This window comes from Papaver somniferum, chromosome 4 (assembly GCF_003573695.1).
Source record: "Papaver somniferum cultivar HN1 chromosome 4, ASM357369v1, whole genome shotgun sequence".
NCBI classification, from domain to species: Eukaryota; Viridiplantae; Streptophyta; class Magnoliopsida; order Ranunculales; family Papaveraceae; genus Papaver; species Papaver somniferum.
The window spans coordinates 137,626,552-137,649,842 of record NC_039361.1 but is presented as its reverse complement, the minus strand read 5'-3'; the positions used below and the strand labels follow the sequence as shown (position 1 = coordinate 137,649,842).

The window sequence follows — 23,291 nt, the reverse complement described above, 5'->3', positions numbered from 1 at the left end:
TTTTATTTTATTTTTTCTTTTGATTTGGTGTCCAAGGGGCTTCGCGTGCCCCGTGGTAATGCATTTTTGATTTGGCGTGCGTGGGATAAATACATTAAATTAGTGGAGAATGTGTGCAGATTTAATTTATTTTTCCCTTTTATTTGCGCAAAAAATATGTGGATTTTTCCCTTTTATATAGTAATTTGGAAGGAAAAAAGTCCCAATATAATATTTACACGATTTCCAAATTGAATTTGGACTTCCATAAATTCCAAACACGATAAGCTAGGTTTTCCTTTTAAGTTTGTAATTCTTAAACCAATCATATGTTGCCAAGTGTCCTCACCAAAACGTTCATTTCACAAAACCCAAAAAAGACTTATTTCGACCAATAGGAGACGAGGGTTTCCTCACCGTTCAACGTGGGAGTTTTATTTTTCTAGGCCTTTAAATCTTAAGATTTCCGATTATATCCTTTTAGAATTCGAGATATCTCATCAACTTTGTTTCTGGACACAGTTTCTTCTTCCACAATTCCCCTGTTTTACCACTTCAAATCCGTCCCTTTCTTTCCCAAATACAGACCAACCCATTTTTTTTTCTTTTTTTTTTTCTACTCATCCATTATATGGATTATACCCTTTATTTCTCCATATCCATGGTAGGGATTACACCTACCATTGGTTAATTGTGGTTGTTGTTTGATTACGATCATTTGATTCAAAAATCATGACTGGTATTAGAAGAAGAAATTGATTGATTTTTAGGATTTGATTTGCAATTTGTATCCGATCCTCTTTGTGTTTGAGTACTCAGCACATCTAATTAATTCAAAATTTTGAGTTTTTTGTATGGTGATTAGTGAAAATATTTGAGCATATGATCTAACTAGATTTCTAAAATCATTTTTCTTTTCCGAGTTTTATTTCGACTGTCGGAGGGGGAGCTGGGGGGAAGAGGGGAGGCGGCGGCGGCAATGGTAGAAAATAGGACAGGGCGGATGAGAACAAAAATTTAGAGGCAAAAAATTTAAGTTTGGAATTAACGACAAAAAAAAAACGATAAATTTATTTAAGAATATGTTAGTCCTTTCACATTATAATAGAGGCAAGGGCTCTAAGATAGTACCCGATTGGTGTTATCTCATTTCCTCTATATAGATAGATATTTGCCTCTATCTTTGTAGAGGTAGTGGAAATAAACAAACATCAAAATTAGAGGGGTCCACCAGACGCTGGTGGAGATTAGCCTCTACATAGAGGAAAAAACAAACATGTGGTAATACTTGGTGCCTAAGTTTGTGATGTCTATATATAAGACTATAATTGTATGTTTGTAGACATTCAACCTAGAAGAGTGGTAAATTTTCGTGCTTAGGATTTTTGGTCTCTTTGTTAGGAAGGATCAAATGCTAGTGTGAAGGCCAATATCCGTGTGAGAGAAAAACTTGTAGAGAGAGGATTTTGGTGTTCTAGTGTTTCTGGTTTGCCCTAAACCAAGTTTCTAATATATCCATGTTTCTCCTCTATTACTAGCAGCTGTGAAGAATGTGTAGAAGAAAAGACATGAGACTGGTTTAAATAATGATTTAGAGAATTTCTATGGTTTCTTCAATGGTGTTCTCGGGTATGTCTTGTTAACTCTTTGGATGTTATTTTTGGTTGCAGGAAGAGCATGTAATGATTTTTGATTTTAATGAAAGTTTTGCTGGTAGTGTTGGCTGATGATGTAGCATATAAAGGTGAACCACGTATATCTTGTGTTGTGGTTGTGGTTGTGTGTGTATCTTCTGACTCTCTTATTATTTCTCCCAGTTTCATTCAAGTCAATAATTTCCCTTTGTGACCTTGTGTTCCTCTGCGCTCGGGATGCCAATTTACTCAAAAGTTGGTAACATAACCATTGGACGGTATGTTGTGGTTGAACCTAGAATTGAACGATAGTTTATTGTTCGGGTGGAGAAATATGTTTTTTTCTTTTTGAAAATAATATCTCAACTGGTGTTTCCAATAAAATAGACTTGTAACGCGGTTTACAAATCCGAGGTTCAACTTGGTAGAAACATATGTTATTCCTTTTGCATTATAATGTAGTATGAGGTGTCGAATAAGGATGAATGAGGTGAAGTACATATATACTTCCTGAAGGGTGTTAGTAACCATACACTATAAATAATGGGTTACAAATTTTGAATAAAGTTTAGGGCTGTAATTTCTCATGTAGAAGCAACACTTCAAATTTATACACGAGGTGTTATAAATTTATATTCTTAATTCTATGTTAAAGTACTCTTGATGGCTCGCGCGTAATATCAAGAATGTGCCCGATCTCGAAACATGTACCTCGCTAATATGGTAATTCATGCGGTATATACTCTGAGCGAGTATGTTAGGTGTGATGGTGGTAAAATGTATGACAGATTAGTAATGGCTTTGAGAATCGTTCGTAGGATTAAGCTTGTTAATCACAATAAAGATATGTGATGGTTTGTTTTAGATACATGGTAATCATGACATGTGTTGGAGTATGAAATCATCGAAACAAGTTATCTTTTGGTGATGAATTATCTCTTTGAAAAATTCATTATGATCCCGTAGTTTTCGTACATTTTCCAATTTATATTGACAAAAAGTGGGAGAATTATTTGGGAGTTCACACTACATACATATGGTTTACGTATCATTATGTAAGGGGGAGTCGTTTTCATTGTGAGATGAAGTATTGACTAAGGGGGAGTGATACATATCACCGTAGTATTATTGTCAAAGTTGTGAGGCAATTGGACTTTGATGATGTGTAATAATGCTATGACACTGTATAACAATGATTGAGAACATATGTTTCTTATTTTTATGGTTATGGATCTTCAACAACAATGATGCTGAGTTGAACACGTTCAGAATCGCTGGAATACTTGGAGTAGCGAAGAATTCAAGGAATGTTGAAGAGCCAAGGAAATCCAGCATGATGGATGAGAAGCTACAAAGTTTATTTATTTTGTAATCCATATGTATTGATAGTTTTATCACTAAAATTGACAAAGGGGGATATTGTTAGAGCACTGCTCGGTCGAACTCTCAAGCGTTGCTATCTCAAGCTTGTTTGTCAAGTTTAGTTGATCAAAACTATATACTTGATTTCTAGTCTACTTATAGATATGTCTCGGATTAGGATAGAATGTGTAATTGAGCTTTAGACTTCACGACATTCATCGATTGAAGACGAAGATCTACTGAGGAGAGCTTGGAGGAACTTCATCAACAAAAGGTATGTGGACACTGAAAGTTATCTATCACTCAGAAGTCCATTCTATTCAATCTTCTAATGAGACTAAGTCGTATAAATATATAAGCTTTTACATTATATATTTGGTATTTCGAGCTGAGTTTATCTCGCTTATCTATTTATCTAAATATGTGTTGGAAGCTTTTTTCTTTAACTATGTTCATCATTATTCTTGACGAGTTTAGTTGGAGACAAATTTATTTGTTGGAAACCAAATATTAAGTCAAAAGATGATCATGTAAAAATTTCCTTGAAACATCTTACATGATTTGTGCGAGACAATAATTTGATGTCGAATTGAAAAGTTTCGTATTGATCATTCGATCACTTGAAAATTACTTAAAGCTTATGGTTTGTGTGAGACAGTGATAGACGCATTTATGTGTCTATTTTGATCTCAATTATGTGTATTGTTAGTGCTCGCTTTTATACTTCTTTGATTATTTTATGTTTTTATAGGTGTTTTTGGAGAAATAAGCTTTTGCGCGAAAATTGGCTCAAAAAGTGGTATTTGCGCTCGTGGGAGGAAATCACTAAAGACACCCCTTATTTGGATAAGGTGCACTAAATTACTAAGGGGCACCTACTTGTTATTTACACCCAGGACACCCCAAGTGCTATTCACACCCCAGCAGCAGGATAAGGGGCATCTTCTTCCCAAATTCAAATCCCAGGTTTTGGCGGGAAACTGTTGCAAGTGAAGAACAGATTTGTGTTTAGATTTTGGACGTGATTTTAAGAGATTCAATCACTAAACTCGATTGGGTTGGACCTGTTTATCTTAAACAGGGATGGTATGATTGCTTGGATCGATCAGAATGGGCTGGATTATTGATGTGAAGCAAAACAGAGGTGGAGGATATTGCGTAGCTCTCTGTTGGGATTTTCAATCGAGTTTATTGGATATTTTCATGGGAAAGGCATGGATTGGGCCTGTGATGATTGTACGGGATAGGTATGTGCTCCAGAATCGAACAAAAAGAAGTTTCTAAGTTTTTCTCGTTAAACAGGGAAGCTATATTATTTCAGTGATTTCTCTGTATCTATATTGGGAAGTTACGTGAAGGAATGGGAGAAGATATTCGCATAATATTAGAGTATATCGAGTTTGGAAGGTTTGAGGAGTCAGCAAGCGCGTAAAGAAACAAAAGAGGGAAGAAATCCCGTAGCTTGTTTTTTTAGACGGAAGAGAAAAAATATTCCAAAGATTGACTCGAGGTTTAAGGGGTCCTGTGGTGTATAAAAGATCTTTGGTGAGTTTCATAAAAAAATCGAGAGTTTGGGGTTGATACGTAAGATTAGGGAGAGACAACAGAGGTCTCTGCTCGGAGAAAGAAAGTTGCAGAATTTTTTCTGCACTTTCAGGGAAGAAGACGAAGGTGAAGAACATAAGACCCAGTTGGACAGTCGCAGAGAGGTGTAGTTTAGTTACTGCAGCAGAGAAGTATCGTTTAGGAGGCAGTCTTATATTCTCTGTAATCCTTTGTAACAGTCAGTCTGTAACACTTATACACGTTGCAGTTGATCTGTTTTATCTTTTTCTTGTATTTTCACTCTCTTCAAACACTTTGGAGCCATGAATAAATATTTTGAGCATGTTCTTGATATGAGGAGCTAAACCCTTTTGCTGAGGCGACGGAGGAAGCCATTTTCCCAATTATTATGTGGTAATTTCTATTTAATTAATTTTTACAATATCTTTTATGATTATTTGCACTGAACTGAAATTGAATATATGATTCTAATTAAGTGGTTGTGTTTTCAATTGACAGGTCATGCTTAGGTTAGTCTTTTGATGGTCCGTGATTTCGATTTACAACTATTGTTTTGAGAATTTACTTGTCTAGGTGAAATTATTAGAATTACTTTAAACGTAAAGAGTTGCATAAATATTGATTAGATTAAATCACATAGAAATTGGAGATTGGTGGAATCCGAGTCTCAGTGCTTTTAAAATCTAGAAAACAACTTCATCTTGGGTATTTATTTTAAGTCTAAAACAAATCTTCACAAGTCTCTAAACGAACCACTTTTCTTATCACTATAAATATTACATCAAATTTTGGCGCCGCCGACCCGGATTTGTATTTAGATTTGTTTTAGGTTTATTTTTATTATTCTTTTTTGTTACTTTTTACGAGTTTTGGTATTTTTCGATTCTTTTCAGATTTGGAGCGAAGCTACAAGGAAAGAAAAAGTGCTATAAAAGGAAAGCATCGCCAAAGAAGGAAAGAAAAGAGGAATCCGAAAGGAGCGAAGAAGAAAATTTTGTATATAGTTATTTTGTTTTATCTTTAGAAACTGTATTAGGGTTTATTTATTATTTTTGTAATTTTCTTTTCTTTTTGGACTTTTGGACAATTTGGACATTCTTGGACATTATTTTTAAACCCTACAGAAGGGTAGTATTAAATATCAACTGTTTGCAGAGAAGGAGGCAATTACGATATTGTCTCTGCACCTTGAGTTCGTACACTGACATAGGAGTCAGTGGCCCGAGTCGACTACAACCGATTCATCCCCCGTATGGAACGGGAGGTAAGATTCTGAACACTCACGAATCCCCTGTCAGCGAGTTACTGTCTTCCTTCGTATGCTTATATGTTGAGGACTTAATACAGACTTTAATTTTCTAGTAAAGGGAAAGGCCTGACCATACAAGATAAGGGTTCGGATTTCATCACCGTCCTCTTCTTGCCCGCCTTAGGAAAACGATACCAAACGCGAACCTAAGCCTAAAATTTTGACTATAACGAGACCGATAGGGTAACGAGCTTAACAGGAAAGTCATTCAAAAAATATTGGTTACTCTTTAAGCATACTTCGAAGTTCTTGATGGTTTCTGTAAGTTGAATGCATGACTGCGCCGCCTTGTAATACCGGTGAGGCCTTAGGTATCAAAGCTCCACCGAGCTTCCCTCGCCTCTATTCAACTTACTTTAACTTGGATTGATTCCAGAGGGGTTTTCTTAAATTGTAACGAATTCCCTTTCGAAAGATTAGAAGCTGGTCTAGAAACAATATAAGTGGAGCCATCATTCTTTTTGTTTGCTAGAAATCAATAGGTTTGATTTGGTTGAGTCAGCCTTGTTTTGTGACTGAATAGAATCCTCTTCCTTATTCTTTTGCATGCCTGAACGTAAAAGAGATGCCCTAGGTAGAGAAGCCTAGTAGTTCTAAACGTCTCGATTACCTCAATTTAGAAAGTACGATTTTTGAAGAGTCCGTTTTTGAACGTCCTCTTGAGGAGACAATCCCTAATATTCCGATGGTGCCAGAAATGGCAACTTTAAAAGCTTTGTTGAATCCGACTAGGACTACTCGTCCTTCGTGTATTAAGCTAGCTGAAACGGAGGCAACCTATGAACTGAAACCCGGGACCTTACAGATGCTTCCAATCTTTTTAGGAAAAGAGAATGAAAACCCCTATTACCATGTTAGGGATTTTGAGGAAATTTGTAGTACTCTAAGAATTAGAGGCTTAGATGATGATGCTTTGAAACTTAGGTTATTCCCATTTTCCCTGAAAGATAACGCCAAGTCGTGGCTATATAGTTTGGACTCCGAGTCAATTGAGACATATGAACAACTTACATCTACCTTTTTCAATAAGTTTTTTCCTAGGCACAAAGCATCGTATATTAGGACGCAAATATGCACATTTTCACAACAAGAGGGAGAATCTTTATATAGGTATTTGGAAAGGTTCAATGATTTATTATCCCAGTGTCCTCATCATGGTTTAGAAAATGTTAGGCTAGTTCAGATCCTTTATGAGGGTTTAGATTATTCCACAACGTCCATGGTTGAGTCTCTATGCACTGGTGGATTTGAAAACTGTTGATGCAACGATGGAATTTTTGAATGAAATCGCCGAAAAAACCCAGCAATGGGAAAATAGTAGGGAACCTCAGAAAACAATTCTTCTAGGTAGAGGAAACGTTAATAAGGTAGAAGGCTATGAATCAGATGCCAAAATTGCAGCGATAGCAAAAAGGTTAGAAGACTTAGAATTGGGTCATACTATTAGTAGAATAGAGCCTTTTTGGGAAGGCCGAGCTATGGAAGAGCAAGCCAATGCTCTTTACAATAACACTAGATTTGATAACTCTCAAAAGATTGACCCATATTCGGAAACATATAACCCTGGTTGGAGAAACCATCCAAACCTTTCATGGTCTAAGGGCCAGAGTCAAGGTCAGTTTAGTAATTCTAATGCTCCCCCAGGTTTTGGCTATACTAAGAATCCTTCAGGTCAAACACAGTTTCAAAACCCTTCGGATAAGAAGATCATCAGTTTAGAGGACTCTCTCGCCTTGTTAACTCAGCAGACTGCAAAGTTTCAGTTATCAGTAGAACAGAGTCTACAGGCTAGTAATTGGATAGGACAAGAAAACAGTCAGGCTATTTCCGAACTGAAAGACTAGGTTAGTCTGATCAATGATTCTCTAAGAGAAAAAAGTAAGTTCCCTAGTCAACCAATATCCAATCCTAGAGGAGAGAAAACATTTTATCAAGTGAATTCTGTCACAACCCTTAGAAATGGTAAAACGGTAGACAATAAGGTAGCCATGCCTAATAGTGGACATACTGTAGACCCCCCTCTTAGTTCCCATTCTAGTCCCCAAGAGGACCAGCAGGAGCCACTAGCCGAAGAGACTGACAAAATTTCTAGTGATGCCAATTCGGTTCCTGATAGGTCTCATTTTATGCCTAGAGCCCCATTCCCACAGTTGTTAGCTCCAACAAAGAGAGAGTCAACTTTCAACGAAATAATGGAGATATTTAAGAAGGTAAACATTAACACCCCTTTGTTAGAAGAAATTAGGAAAATGCCTGCTTATGCCAAGTTCCTTAAAGATCTTTGTACACGAAAACGTAAGCTTAATGTCCATAAGAAATCCTTTTTAGCTGGTCAGGTAAGTTCGATCATTCTGAATCAAACATCCCCTAAGTATAAAGACCCTGGATGCCCTATAATATCTTGTGTGATCGGTAATTATTCAGTAGATAAGGCATTGCTTGACTTAGGAGCCAGTGTGAACTTACTCCCATATCATGTATACAACCAGCTAGGTCTTGGTAAGTTGAAACCGACTAAAATGACATTACAATTAGCTGATAGGTCTGTCGAAATACCTCGTGGTGTCATAGAGGATGTTCTGATTGAGGTTGATAAATTTATTTATCCAGTGGATTTTTTTGTTCTAGATACTCAGACTGTTCAGGATCCTAGTGCTCAAATACCGGTGATTTTAGGTCGCCCATTCTTAGCCACAGCTAACGCTGTCATCAACTGTAGGACCGGACTTATGAACATATCCTTTGGTAATATGACCACTGAACTAAATGTCTTTAATGTTACTAGACAACCTTCTGATGATTTAGAGGAAGTGAATATGATTAGCACTTTGGTTCAGGATCTAGTTCAGGATAATTGGGATAACACTTTATTTGGTGATTCTCTATATGAATTTGATGAGACAATTATCTTAGGTAAGTTAGATGACCTGACTTTAAAACTAGAAGAATCTCTCGAATATTTTAAGAACTCCACAGACCTAGAAATTCAGGAAATAGTGTTAGGTCTTTCTGAGAGCAGTTATTACCCTAAGTTTGGGGGTAGCGATCTAGAAGACGCTCTTGAGTATTTTAAAGACTCTGAAGATCCGTAAATTCAAGCAATAGTGCTAGGGCTTACAGAGAGTAGTGGTTATAATAAGTTTGGGGGTAATGATCATCAAGTATCCCCATTAGAATTCCCTAACTTGGGATTTGAGCATAACACATCTGAGGTATTACTTGAATCTCTTCAGACTCCACAACCCGATCCCCCTGATACTGCCAGGAAGAAATTAAGCTATTAGAAACCCGTTATTCGGATGAATCTGTTTGTCAAGACACTCATATGAAGCCCAATTGGTCGTTCCAGATAGATACAGTTGTCTTGCAAGAAACTTTCGATAAGGTTGTGCTCTGTTTGTTCATTTTTTCGATCCTCTGCAGTTGTCTCATTTTAGTGGCAGTATTATTTGGTTTTGATGATCCACAGTTGTTTCGACTATTGATATACGATTTGAAAGGGTAATTAGCCATTTTATGGGTACATAATGTCTGGCTGAAGACATTAAACTTAGCACTTCTTGGGAGGTAACCCAATGCTCATGCAACACGGTAATATCTTTCCTTAACTCTTTTGCTTCAAATGGTAATAATTTCTCCTTGTTCATGTTCTTAATTTTATCTTTAGAACATTGGGGACAATGTTAGATTTAAGTTTTGGGGTATGGGAGATAGTTGCAATAAATAAATTCCAGAGCCTAGAAATTTATGCCTATCAAGGATGGCACTAACCAATCTAAGTGGATGGAAGCATTTTGGTTGTAGGAGTTGAGGAACCAATCTGACTAGATGGCAACATCTAAAGAGTCTATTCAAAAAGCACAGATCTCAGGTGTTAAAAATAACATGATAGTTTCACCATATCTCGTTGAGTCCTTTTCACTTCTGTTTTTATTTTGTTTTGTTTTTAAACTACGTTTCTCTAAGTGATTAGGTGGGGTTCACGAATCAAGTTGTTACCAATGCTAGGATGAATTAGAATGATTGAGAAACAATTATTATTATTAAAAAAAAATCGAGACCAGACCACCAGACCAACCAGAATAAATTCAATAAAGTCGACCACTGGTACCCTTGTATATGCCAGCTGAGTTGACCTAGAGTTAGGATTATCAATAAATGGTTCCCTTGTATATGCCAGTGTGTTCATATTAGTCAGACTAGTATCTCAGTACATTAGGATAGGTTCATTTTGGCGGAGGCCTTCAGACAGATATGAGAAACATCGTTCACCTAGTAAACATCAAGACCATCTATGTTTTTCTCTATATCCATCTTCTTGATCTATCCATATGATTAGTTTTGACTCCGGATACTGATGTCCATAGTGCGACTATCTGAGTAGAGCTCTGTCACTTATATATGAATTTTAGTATGCTAGAGTGCAAACTCGTGTACAACAATTGGAATTTCGCATCAGGGTGCTTCCTCCTGTAGTCAATAAGTATGCCAACCAAGGAGATTCTTTAGTGCATTCCAAGGTTCTGCGTAAATGGCTAAGGTATGAAGTAAAGATTTTGTGCGTATATCTCTTGTAAGACCTCCCGAGACTATAACTCGTCCACTAGGGCCACCTAGGGATTGAAAGGCTTGTAGCATACGCTAAATGCAACCGACGATGCCTGCGACAGTGAGTTAGGATTTTTATTTTATTTTATTTTTGCTCGAGGACTCGAAAATAATAAGTTTGGGGGTATTTGATAGACGCATTTATGTGTCTATTTTGATCTCAATTATGTGTATTGTTAGTGCTCGCTTTTATACTTATTAGATTATTTTATGTTTTTGTAGGTGTTTTTGGAGAAATAAGCTTTTGTGCGAAAATTGGCTCAAAAAGTGGTATTTGCGCTCGTGGGAGGAAATCACTAAAGACACCCCTTATTTGGATAAGGGGAACTCAATTACTAAGGGGCACCTACTTGTTATTTACACCCAGGACACCCCAAGTGCTATTCACACCCCAGCAGCAGGATAAAGGGCATCTTCTTCCCAAATTCAAATCCCAGGTTTTGGCGGGAAACTGTTGCAAGTGAAGAACAGATTTGGGTTTAGATTTTGGACGTTATTTTAAGAGATTCAATCACTAAACTCGATTGGGTTGGACCTGTTTATCTTAAATAGGGATGGTATGATTGCTTGGATCGATCAGAATGAGCTAGATTATTGATGTGAAGCGAAACAGAGGTGGAGGATATTGCGTAGCTCTCTGTTGGGATTTTCAATCGAGTTTATTGGATATTTTCATGGGAAAGGCATGGATTGGGCCTGTGATGATTGTACGGGATAGGTATGTGCTCCAGAATCGAATAAAAAGAAGCTTCTAAGTTTTCTCGTTAAACAGGGAAGCTATATTATTTCAGTGATTTCTCTGTATCTATATTGGGAAGTTACGTGAAGGAATGGGAGAAGATATTCACCTAATATTAGAGTATATCGAGTTTGGAAGGTTTGAGGAGTCAGCAAGCGCGTAAAGAAACAAAAGAAGGAAGAAATATCGTAGCTTGTTTTTTTTAGACAGAAGAGAAAAAATATTCCAAAGATTGACTCGAGGTTTAAGGGGTCCTGTGGTGTATAAAAGAGCTTTGGTAAGTTTCATAAAAAAAAATAGAGAGTTTGGGGTTGATACGGAAGATTAGGGAGAGATAACAGAGGTCTCTGCTCGGAGAAAGAAAGTTGCAGAATTGTTTCTGCACTTTCAGGGAAGAAGACGAAGGTGAAGAACATAAGACCCAGTTGGACAGTCGCAGAGAGGTGTAGTTTAGTTACTGCAGCAGAGAAGTATCGTTTAGGAGGCAGTCTTATATTCTCTGTAATCCTTTGTAACAGTCAGTCTGTAACACTTATACACGTTGCAGTTGATCTGTTTTATCTTTTTCTTGTAATTTCACTCTCTTCAAACACTTTGGAGCCATGAATAAATATTTTGAGCATGTTCTTGATATGATGAGCTAAACCCTTTTTCTGAGGCCTCGGAGGAAGCCATTTTCCCAATTACTATGTGGTAATTTCTATTTAATTAATTTTTACAATATCTTTTATGATCATTTGCACTGAACTGAAATTGAATATATGATTCTAATTAAGTGGTTGTGTTCTCAATTGACGGGTCATGCTTAGGTTAGTCATTTGATGGTCCGTGCTTTCGATTTACAACTATTGTTTTCAGAATTTACTTGTCTAGGTGAAATTATTAGAATCACTTTAAACGTAAAGAGTTACATAAATATTGATTAGATTAAATCACATAGAAATTGGAGATTGGTGGAATCCGAGTCTTAGTGCTTTTAAAATCTTGAAAAAAACTTCATCTTGAGTTTTTATTTGAAGTCTAAAACAAATCTTCACAAGTATTTAAACGAACCACTTTTCTTATCACTATAAATATTACATCAGATAGTGATTGTCGTCTTCTAAGAATGTTCCAATGATTGAAATGAGAATTTAGAACAATTAGCCATGTCTGGATACAATAAGATATGCATACCTAGTATGCGAACTGTATTGTTATAATAAGGTCCGGGAACCTTGTTTGCGTACCTAGTACGCAAACAATTAGCCATGTCTGGATACAATATGATATGCATACCTAGTATGCGAACGGTATTGTTATAATAAGGTCCGAGAAACCAGTTTGCGTACCTAGTATGCGAACGGTTTCACCAGAGTTAGGTCCGGGACAGCTGTTTGCATACCAGGTTTGTGAACGGCTGGCCAAGGCCAAGGTCCGGAGCTGTTGTTAGCATACCTGGTTTGCGAACATAGTGGTTAAGTTCTAAAATAGTTTAAGTATGATTCTCATACTCATGAACTAAACATTTATGAATTAAGGAATACAATCTTTGCAAACCGTGGCTTAATGTTCATGAATTGATTCTTGTATAAGTACTTTGTACAATTACGAACCAATCCGATTTTGTTTCAATTTGTTTATATATATTACTATTAGATAGTGAACAATTGAAAAACTCTATCTGAAACACAATTAGATTAATTTGGTTATCTTTAATGATTCATTGATCATCATATTTGATCTAGAAGTTTTAGATGAATGTGGTTAAGACAAAAGTGTTTGTATGACTAACTTCGCTTAACTGTTATTGAGCCAACTCAATATACACATTTAGGTACGTTTACTCATATATAAATGAATGTATATTTCATTTGTGTGTAACAAGCTAAGACCATCTAACAATGGAGATTTATTGCTTTATTTTAAAGCATACTTAGCTTGAATATTAAATCAGGAGTTCATCTAACGATCAACATTGAATGCTTTTTTAGTAAGCTATATTAGATTTGATTGTAAAAAAAACCCTGATTTGAAAGATTATATAAGTGAGAACCCTAGCAATTGGAAAACTTAATCCCGATACTTTCATGTGTCCCAGTTGCAAACTACAGTCGATTCTCCTTTAACCTAGGTTTTTCCAAAACCATATTAGGTTAACGACTTGAAGACTTCATTTGGGATTCGTGAAGCCAGATGCAGCTATTTTCTCTGTAGTTGCATATTCTGATCTTACTTGTTCTATCATGTTGAGTATTATATTCTCTAAGATTTGCTCGAGATTTATCTCCGATAGGTAAGATATAAAAAGTAATCACAACAGTTCTTCGTCTCAGACTCTTGAGATTCCACAATAACTTTTTGTGTTAATCAATTAGGTTATGGTGAGGTGATTGATATTTCTAGGCTGTTCTTCGGGAGTATAAGACCGGATTATTAGTTGGTTCCTGTTCACCTTGATTTATCAAAAGACGGAACAACAACTGAATGAAGAATAAAAATATTTATGGGAGACATATTTGTTTATAAGTCTTTGACTTTGGGTCGTAGCAACTCTTAGTTGTGGGTGAGATCAGCTAAGGGAATCAATTTCGAAGAATCCAGCATGGTTCTAGTGGCGTAAGGAACGTGATTGTACCTTAACCGTGTGAGACTTGGTTAGGGCTCAACTATATTTCAGTCCAAAGTTAACTTGTAGTAGGCTAGTTTCTGTAGTGTCTTAATACAATATGGTATTCAATCTGGACTAGGTCCCGAGGTTTTTCTGCATTTGCGATTTCCTCGTTAACAAAATTTCTGGTGTTTATGTTATTTCTTTTGCGCATTATATTCATTTGTATGATTGAAATATCAAATGTTGTGCGTAGTTTAATAAGTTTATAAATCCGACCTTGTTTGTTGGATATAACTTGATTTACACTTGGACATTGGTTTTTGGTACCATCCAAATTATGTCTCTTATCAATCAGGTTCACAGATTTCTATTTGTTTGATTTGCGGATTGGATAGACAAATAGAGATAAAGCTCTTTACTATATCTATTGATTGAGCTCGCTTTTAAGTTGGTGCTCTCGGAATTATAATTATATTGGAGTTTAGTCCATACAGATTTCCGAACGAATTATTGGGTGTCGAACTAATTATTGGGTGTGGTTGTTATACCCCCGTTTTTTCAGTACGTTTATAGACATCCAACTGAGAAGAGTGGTGAAACCTCGTGCTTAGGTTGGTGTCTTTGTTAGGGAGGGTCGAGTGCTACTGTGAAGGTCAATATCGGTGTGATAGAAAAACTTGTAGAGAGAGGATTTTGATGTTTCAGTGTTTCAGGTTTAGGGCTTTTCCCTAAACTAAATTTCTAGTATTTCTATATTTCTCCTCTGTTAGCTAGCAGCTGTGAAGAAGGTGCAGAAGAGAAGACATTAGACTGGTTTGAAGAATGATTTAGAGAATTTCTATGGTTTCTTCAATGGTGTTCTCGGGTATATTTTGTTAACTCTTTGGATATTATCTTGGGTTGCGGAAAGAGCATATAATGATCTTTGATTTTAACTGAAGTTTTTCTAATGGCGTTGGTTGTGGATGTAGCCTGTAAAGGTGAACCACGTATATATCGTGTGTAGTGGTTATGTGTGTATCTTCTGTCTCTCTTATTATTTATCCCAATTTAGTTCAAATCACCAATTTCCCTTGTGATCATGTGTTCCAGTATGCTCGGGGTACAAATTTACTCAACATAAGTTAAGTTCTCTAAGCGAGAGAGAAGCAAAGAATAAGACTGAGATTGTTCTTGAGAGAAACAGCCTGGGTTTTCTGTAATCATATTCCATTAAGAACAAGTATGTTGCCCCGTATACATACATAATCATCCCGAATCACGTTAAACTGTATGTGATGTTACTCTTTATCATTTTTTATTTGTTTGTATTTGATGTTTATAACTTCATATCATGTTATGGGTAAGATGTGAGTAGTTAGATTTCTATCTACTACCACAAACTATGGGGACGAAGACTTATTTATGAAAAAAAGATTTGGTAAACCCACTTTATTGGCACTGAATGCTCAGTTATTGACAGTCACCAAGCTAATCAAAAGAGAATAGTAAGACACTTTATATATGGAAAGAGAAAGAAAAACATTGGGGACAAAAAGAGATTTTTGATTCCGAATGTTTTTTTTTTTTTTAATTTTGATACAACAAGCGGGGTTAAGGCGACCCCAACCAAAAAGAAAAGAAAACTAAAGAACAAACAAACAGAGAAAAAACAGACTAATTTATGATAAAAACTTTCCCTGCCCTATCAGCAGCCAGAATTTCTCTAAACTCCAAAGTAAACTCAGCTTCATCAATCTTCGCATAGTTAGAACAAGGGTGAATCCCCTGCAAGATAGTGAGAAGCTCTATTACTCTCCATATAACAGTGACTAATCTTCATAGAGTCAAATTTACCCAGCAGCAATATAATTCTTCTCCAAATCTGGACAGTCTTCCAGGGGGTTTAGGATCATAACTGTTAAGAAGCAGGCAATTAGAAAAAGAATCAGTACAGAGGTGGATACATTTTGCTTCAATCTCAAGCCCAATTTTTAAATCCAGTTCCACACCCTGCAGTTCATGAGTCTCAACAGAGATAGAGTGACTTCCTCCAGTTCCTAGATAATCTCTTATAATAGCTCCAAAACCAGCACCAACTTCAGACATTGCACCATCAGTATTTATCATAACATCATAACCAGTAGGAGCAATCCAAGCACATAAAATAGTTTGCTTTAAAATGAACTCACAGTTGACCTTCCATCTCTCCATGAATAGCCTGTTAGCAACAGAATCAACATCCTTCAAATGATGAGCACTCAACTTAAGCCACACTTCTTGGACAATTAGGTAGCTCACTGATTCCAAAGAATTATACTTAAATTCAAAAATCCTAGAATTCCTTTCCCCCCAGATGTTATAAATAAAACTGTTAAATATCATCTTCTTAATCAAAACAACACAGGAAGAGCCTTTAAATTCATCAATGCATCACTGGATTTCCTCCTGCCAAGTATTACAAGGCTCTCTATGATATCCCATTTTGATAAGAAAACCTCTCCAAATTTGGCTAGCGAACTCACAAGCATGGAACATATATGCTTCATTTTCTTCAGTAGCAGCACGGAATAAACAAGAAGAAGAAGCAATAACATTCCATTTAAGAAGCTTATCTCTAGTTTTTAATCTGCCATGTAAAGTCACCCAAGTAATAAAGGAATGCCTAGGTATATGAAGTTTAAACCATACAAGGGTACTCCAGTTCACTTTCTCACCATGAGGAAATAAGGAACTATGAGTATCTTTAACTGAAAAACCCTCAGAACTACTAACAGACCACATAACCTTGTCCTTCTCTAAAGTAAGGAAATCAGTTGAAGCCACTTGTAAAAAGATAGCTGCAACGCTAGGATCATATGAAGGAGGTAAATACCATTCATCATTTTTAACAAAATCTGAGACAGTGCAAGCATCATTTGGAAAATACTCATAAATTATATAAGGATCAATCCAAGAAGACAATTTACCTTTATAATGCCAATTATCATGCAAAAAAATAGTATTTGCTTCATCACCCAAAATAGTAATGACCATGTCTCTAGCAATTTGTCTCTGATCTAGAACTCTTCTCCAACACCAAGAAGAATCAGAAGGAATAGGCATTTCCCAAATATTTCTTGTTTTAATAAGATTCTTCTTGACCCAATCAGTCCAAATGGAGTCTTTTCCAGAAACAAGGTCCCATAAATGTTTTAGATTAGCAGATAAGTTATTAACTTAAATGTCTCTAACTCCTAACCCACCCTCATTATAAGGAAAAAAAAACAGTGGACCAGCTAATAGGACAATGCTTCTTTCCTAGTTCACATCCATCCCATAAAAACCTTTTAAATATACTAGTGATTTCCTTTATAGCTCTCTTAGGGAGGATGAAGCAGGATAACCAAAAGAAGACCATACCATATAAAACATGCTTAATAAATGTCAATCTACCAGAAAAAGCTAAGTGTTTAGACTTCCAGGATTGTACTCTAGCTTTTATTTTGGCAATCAAAATCTGACAGTCATAGTAAGACAATCTAGTAGAGAGAAGAGGAAGGCCCAAATACCTTACTGGCAATTTATCCTCAAGATATTGCATAATATGAAGTATACTCTGTAGCTCATCATCTCCAACTGTAGAAGCAAACAAAGAAGTTTTCTGTTGGTTCATTTGAAGACCAGAACAAGCACTAAACTCCATGATACCCCTCCTTAAATTAGCAGCTGCATTAGTAGTGCCTTTAAAAAAAATACTAAAACATCATCTGCAAAGCAGATATGAGTCAGTCTGGTTATTTTGCATCTAGGATGAGGACCATACACACCATTGTCAACCCGTGTTTTGAAGAATAATGCTAAGAAGCTCCATCACCATGACAAAAATATAGGGGAAGAGGGGACACCCTTCTCTCAGTCCTCTTCTAGCTCCAAAGTAGCCATATGAAGACCCATTAATAAGAATAGAAAACTTAGGTGAAGTAATACAAAGTTCAATCCAGCCAATAAAAATAGCAGGGAATCCCATCTTCTTTAAAGTAATAAGAACTGCCTTCCAGCTAACAATGTCATATGCTTTCCTGAGAACAATCTTCATGGTATATCTAGGAGTACCAGTAGTCCTATGATAGTTTCTAAAAATCTCATGTGCTACTAGAATGTTGTCTTGAATAGATCTTCCTGCTATAAAAGAAGATTGGCAGGGATGGATTAAATGCTTCAATAAAAACTTCATTCTGAGAGATATAATCTTGGCAATGCATTTGTAAACTACTTCACAACAAGCTATAGGTCTGTAGTCCACAATACCACTAGGATTCTCATTTTTAGCAATAAGAGTGACAAAAGTTTTGTTTACCTCTTTAAGGAATTTTGATCTCTTAAAAGCATTCTTGACAGCAGCCACAAAATCATCTCCAATTATTGCCCAACAGAATTTGAAAAAATGACTGGAAAAACCATCTGGACCAGGAGCTTTCCCCGATCCTATGGAAGCAAGAGCTTGAATTATTCCATCTCTGGTAATATGCCTAATAAGAGTCGATTTAGAAGTATCATCAATAACTTTATCAAAGTGGAGATCCTCAATTAATTGGCCATTAGTGTCCTCCTTTCCTTCTTCATCATAAAGTTTAGAGAAAAAATCAATACACTCTGCAGTTATCTCCTTGTCATCCACCAAGACCACACCATCCCTAGAAGTAAGAGTAAGAATATTATTCCTTGATATCCTTTCCTTAAGGGAATTATGAAAAAAAAATGAGTATTAGAATCACCCAAATCAAGCCACTGAACTCTAGACTTTTGCTTCTTCATAGATTCCTCATATCTAGCAAACTTAGCATACTGTTGGACTGCTTCTTTTTCCTTTCTTTCCAACACAGGTCAAATAGGATGGGCTTGAACTTGCTGCTGAACTAGAGTCATCTCTTTCTTTGCCTCCATAACCTGCTCAGAGAGGTTCTTAAATCTAAGTCTCTTCCAATCTATAATAACATCTTTAACCTTTCTGAGTTTAGTCATGAACACATACATAGGATTACCCCTCACCTTAACATTCCAAACCCTTCTAATCAAATCAAGAAAATCAGGTTCCTTAGTCATATAGTTAAAGAATCTAAAAGGTGGAGTCCCATGTTTTCTTTTTCCAAATATAGAGGCAATCCCAGGAGAATGATCAGAAACCCCAGGGAGAAGAAATTCTGCCTTTGAATCCACAAACTGATCAATCCACTCCATATTAACCATGATTCTATCAATATTAGAACCAATTCTAGTAGCACCTTGTTTATTAAACCAAGTATAGAAACATCCCGAATAAGGAAGATCCATGAGATGAGCCTCTTGGACACAGTTGCTTAAATCTTGATAATGAAAAGGTTTTTTCTCAGCACCACCAGTTTTCTCAATTGGAGACATAATGGAATTGAAATCTCCTAAAATAATCCAAGGTCTAGAATTATCCTGACTAAAGTTACAGATATCTTCCCATAAAGACCGACGAATAACAATATCATTGTTGTCATACACAAAAGTAGCCACAAAAGAAAACCCTTTAACAGTATCCACTAAAGCAAAAATACACTGAGAAGAGGAATGAAGAATAGTAATCTTAACCTCACAAGGGTCCCAACCAATCCATATTCTACCAGCAAAATCATTATTATAATTATCTAGAAATTTCCAAGAAGGCATTATTTTGTGTCTTATGCTACTAGCACATAATTCTTGAACATGGGTTTCTACAACACCATATTGAAATTTTATTTAATCTAATAAAAGAAGATACTTCTACTTGTTTAAGAGGGTCATTAAGCCCTCTTATATTCCAAATTGTAATTTTAAACATTATGAATTTGGGTAAGATTAGGCTTCTTACCTCTACCAGATCTTTTCAGATCTGAGTTCTTAGATGGTGTTAGCTTTGAAGGACCCCCATCATTGGCCTTGATAAAATGAGCTTGAGCTCCACCTTCTTGATCAGTAATAAAACAAGAACCAGTATTATTTCGTTTTATACCCTCCCACTGAGCCTGCTTGGGTTGGTGAAGGGAGACATTGAGATCCTGCTCAACTAAGACCTCAAACATATTAATGGTTTCAATCACACCACCACTGCCAGATTTTGCATAATGAGAAGCACTTTTAGTGGTATCCATCCCAGTTATTGAATGCTCAATACCCTCCATTTGACTCTCCAATTCAGAGCCAGTAGCCAAGCTCTGTTGTGTAACCTTAACACCTTCATTTTCTATATTTTCTCTATTTCTTTTAGAGCCTTTAATAACCCACCCTTCCTTATCAGGAATGTTCTTCTTACCTTGAGTTACAGGGTTCTTCTGCACAATTTCAACCACCTTTTTACAAGCAATGGAAGAATTATTGAAAGTCTTGCAATGGGTACACATTGGAGGCTTCCATGGGTACTCAACATCAACTTCAAAAGCTAGCATATGATCCAAATACACAAGAATAAAACTAGGAAACTCACGTGAAGTATCAATTTCAACACTGAAACGAGCATAAATCATTCCAGTTCTATTTAATGTCTGTTTATCAAGCATAATAGGAACACCCACACAACTAGCAATGCTTCTCAGGCCTTTAGAATTACACATGTACAAAGGAACTTTTCTAATATTCATCCAAATTGGAATAGTACGCAATTCTTCAAGATCTTTCTCAAGAGTTCTACTCCAAGGACGAATAACAAATAATTTGATAGAAATATAGAAAGAACTGTCAAGTTCTCGACAAGTCTTAGTTTTCTCATTCATTGTTTAGATATTTATACACTCATATGTCTTGTTTATCAAGACATAAACGTGAACTGCACGTATCTAGATTTCCTAAAATACATGACTCAAATATAGACTATTTCCTAATACCCTCCCTCAAGATGGAGCATGCAGATCACAAATGCCCATCTTGGACAAAAGAAACTTAAATGAGCTTTTCCTAAGGCTTTTGTAAAGATATCATCCAATTGCACCGTTGTAGGCGTGTAGGAGGGTGATATAATCTTCCTTATGATGGCATCTCCAACAAGATGACAATCCACTTCTATATGTTTTGTTCGTTCATGAAATACTGGATTCTGAGCAATATATAATGCTGATTGACTATCACAAAAGAGATTCATCCCATGAGTATGATGAACTCCTAAATCACCAAGCAACTGTTTCAACCACTTCAATTCACACGTTACTGTTGCCATAGATCTATATTCGGCTTCTGCTGAGAAACGAGAAACTGTATGCTGCTTCTTAGTCTTCCAAGAAATAGGAGAGAAACCAAGAAGAACAAACCATCCTGTTAATGAACGTCTAGTCAATGGAAAGCTTGCCCATTCTGAATCACACCATATTTTAAACTAAGACCACTATCAGAACGCAACAAAATTCCTTGTCCTGGACACTTCTTCAAGTATCTAACCACATGAAATGCTGCTTCCCAATGCTCCATTCTAGGTTGTTGCATAAATTGTGATAAAATGTGTACTGAATAAGCCAGATCTGGTCTTGTAACTGACAGATAAATCAAACGGCCAACTAATCTTCTATATTTTTCCACATCAGCAAGTATATTCCCTTTTGCCAATGCCAGTTGGTGATTCGTCTCCATAGGAAATTCTGCAGGTTTTTCACCCAATAATCATGTCTCCATTATAATGTCCAATGCATATTTTCTATGCCATATATAGAAACCTTGTTTACTACGAGCCACCTCCAATCCTAAGAAATATTTCAACTTCCCAAATCCTTCATCTTGAAACATTTTCCCAAGTAAGTTTTAAAATTGTGAAGTTCAACAAGATCATTACCTTCCACAATCAAATCATCAACATACACTAAGACATTAAGCTGCATCCTTCCCTTTGTCATAGTAAAAACAGAGTAATATGAATATGATTGCTTAAAACCATACTTCTTCAAGGCTGTTGATAACTTTGCAAACCAACACCTAGGCGCCTGTTTAAGACCATATAACGATTTTTTCATTCGACATACCAAATTGGAATTTCCTTTGGCAAATCCTAGAGGTATCTTCATATACACTTCTTCCTCAAAATCTCCATGCAAAAATGCATTATGAACATCCATTTGACGCACTTCCCAATTCTTAACTGCTGCAACAGCTAGAAAAGTACGAACTGTTGTCATCTTTGCCACTGGTGCAAATGTTTCATTATAATCCAATTCTTCAACTTGATGATTCCCAAATATCACCAATCTTGTCTTTAGACGTATCAAATTCCCATTTTCATCACGATTCCTAATGTCATCTTACCAGGTGGTAATTCCTCCAATTCCCATATTCCTTGTTCCTCTAGAGCTCGTATTTCTTCATCCATGGCTTTTTTCCATCCTGGATGATTCATAGCTTCTTTGAAGCTTTTGGGTTCATTCCCAGCCGTTATAGCTGCAAGATATTTTCTATGCATAGCAGAAAAATGATCACAACTAATATAATATGTCAAAGGATAAGGTGTACCTGAGGATGATGATTGTATAGGTTGAGTGGAAGGTGGACTATTTTCACGTACTGTATGCGTCACAAAGCCCTTGAGTCTGCTAGAAGGAATTTTCTGACGTTTTCCTTTACCCATCTCACTGATGTTATTATCTACTGCAACTTCCACCTTGGATGAAGCATCCTGTTCAGTCTCCTCGGGATGTTCTTGAACACTTCCTTACAATTATTCTGTTGCACATTCAATACCAAGCCGTGTATCATCATTTCTTTGTTGTTGCTGCATCTCAGGCTGCCGAGTTTCAATAACTTCTCCAGGAAACTGTACTTCTTCTCTATCCTCATCATTACTCCAACATGTTTCAATACTTGATGGAGTAATATTATTTGACTGCTCAACAATGTTGTCATATATGGAAACTGGTTTTCATAAAAATCTACATCTCTTGACACCAAAAATTGTTTTGTGTCTAAGTCATAAACTTGCCATGCCTTTTTGCCAAATGGATAACCAAGAAATACACACCTTCTTCCTCGACTTGCAAACTTATCTCCTTTACTATTCTGATTGTGCACATAACACAAACATCCAAACACTCTCAACTGATCATATGGAGGTACCTTTCCAAACATAATTTCATATGGAGTCTTATTATTGAGCAAAGGTGTTGGTGCTTGATTAATTAAGTCTGCTGCAGTCAATGCACACTCCCTCCAGAATTTTATTGGCAAATTAGCTTGGAATCTCAAAGCTCCTGCAACATTCATTATATGATGATGTTTTCTCCCAACTCTCCCATTTTGTTGGGGCGTACCAACACAAAACGTCTCAAATATGATTCCACTGGTCTTAAAATATCCACGCAAAGCATTAAATTTTGTTCCATTGTCACTCCTAACATTTTTGATTTCCTTGTCAAACGGACGTTTAATAAGAGCAATAAAGTTAAGAAATACCAATTCAACTTCAGTTTTATTCTTGATCAAATAAATCAAGACACCTCTTGAAATATCATCAACTATTGTTAAAAAATAATGAGCTCCACAAGACGAAGGTGTCTTGTAAGG

At 36.3% G+C, this 23,291-nt stretch overlaps 2 protein-coding genes and 1 pseudogene across 2 annotated transcripts; all 3 read right to left on the bottom strand.

The window, feature by feature from the left end:
* Window positions 1-6,911: 6,911 nt before the first annotated feature.
* On the bottom strand, window positions 6,912-7,011 carry LOC113276794 (annotated as a pseudogene).
* Window positions 7,012-15,446: 8,435 nt separating this feature from the next.
* Window positions 15,447-20,527, bottom strand: LOC113273184. The gene is made up of 7 exons (XM_026522945.1): window positions 19,630-20,527; window positions 18,699-19,492; window positions 17,589-18,486; window positions 17,321-17,492; window positions 16,295-16,836; window positions 15,627-16,069; window positions 15,447-15,557 (listed from the first exon to the last, which is right to left on the bottom strand). The coding sequence occupies exons 1-7, from the start codon at window positions 20,525-20,527 to the stop codon at window positions 15,447-15,449; spliced, it is 3,858 nt and encodes a 1,285-aa protein (XP_026378730.1).
* A 553-nt stretch (window positions 20,528-21,080) lies between these two features.
* Window positions 21,081-22,359, bottom strand: LOC113273183. The gene is made up of 4 exons (XM_026522944.1): window positions 22,041-22,359; window positions 21,761-21,888; window positions 21,574-21,625; window positions 21,081-21,382 (listed from the first exon to the last, which is right to left on the bottom strand). Exons 1-4 carry the CDS (start codon window positions 22,357-22,359, stop codon window positions 21,081-21,083), a joined length of 801 nt encoding a protein of 266 aa, XP_026378729.1.
* Between the last annotated feature and the right edge of the window lie 932 nt (window positions 22,360-23,291).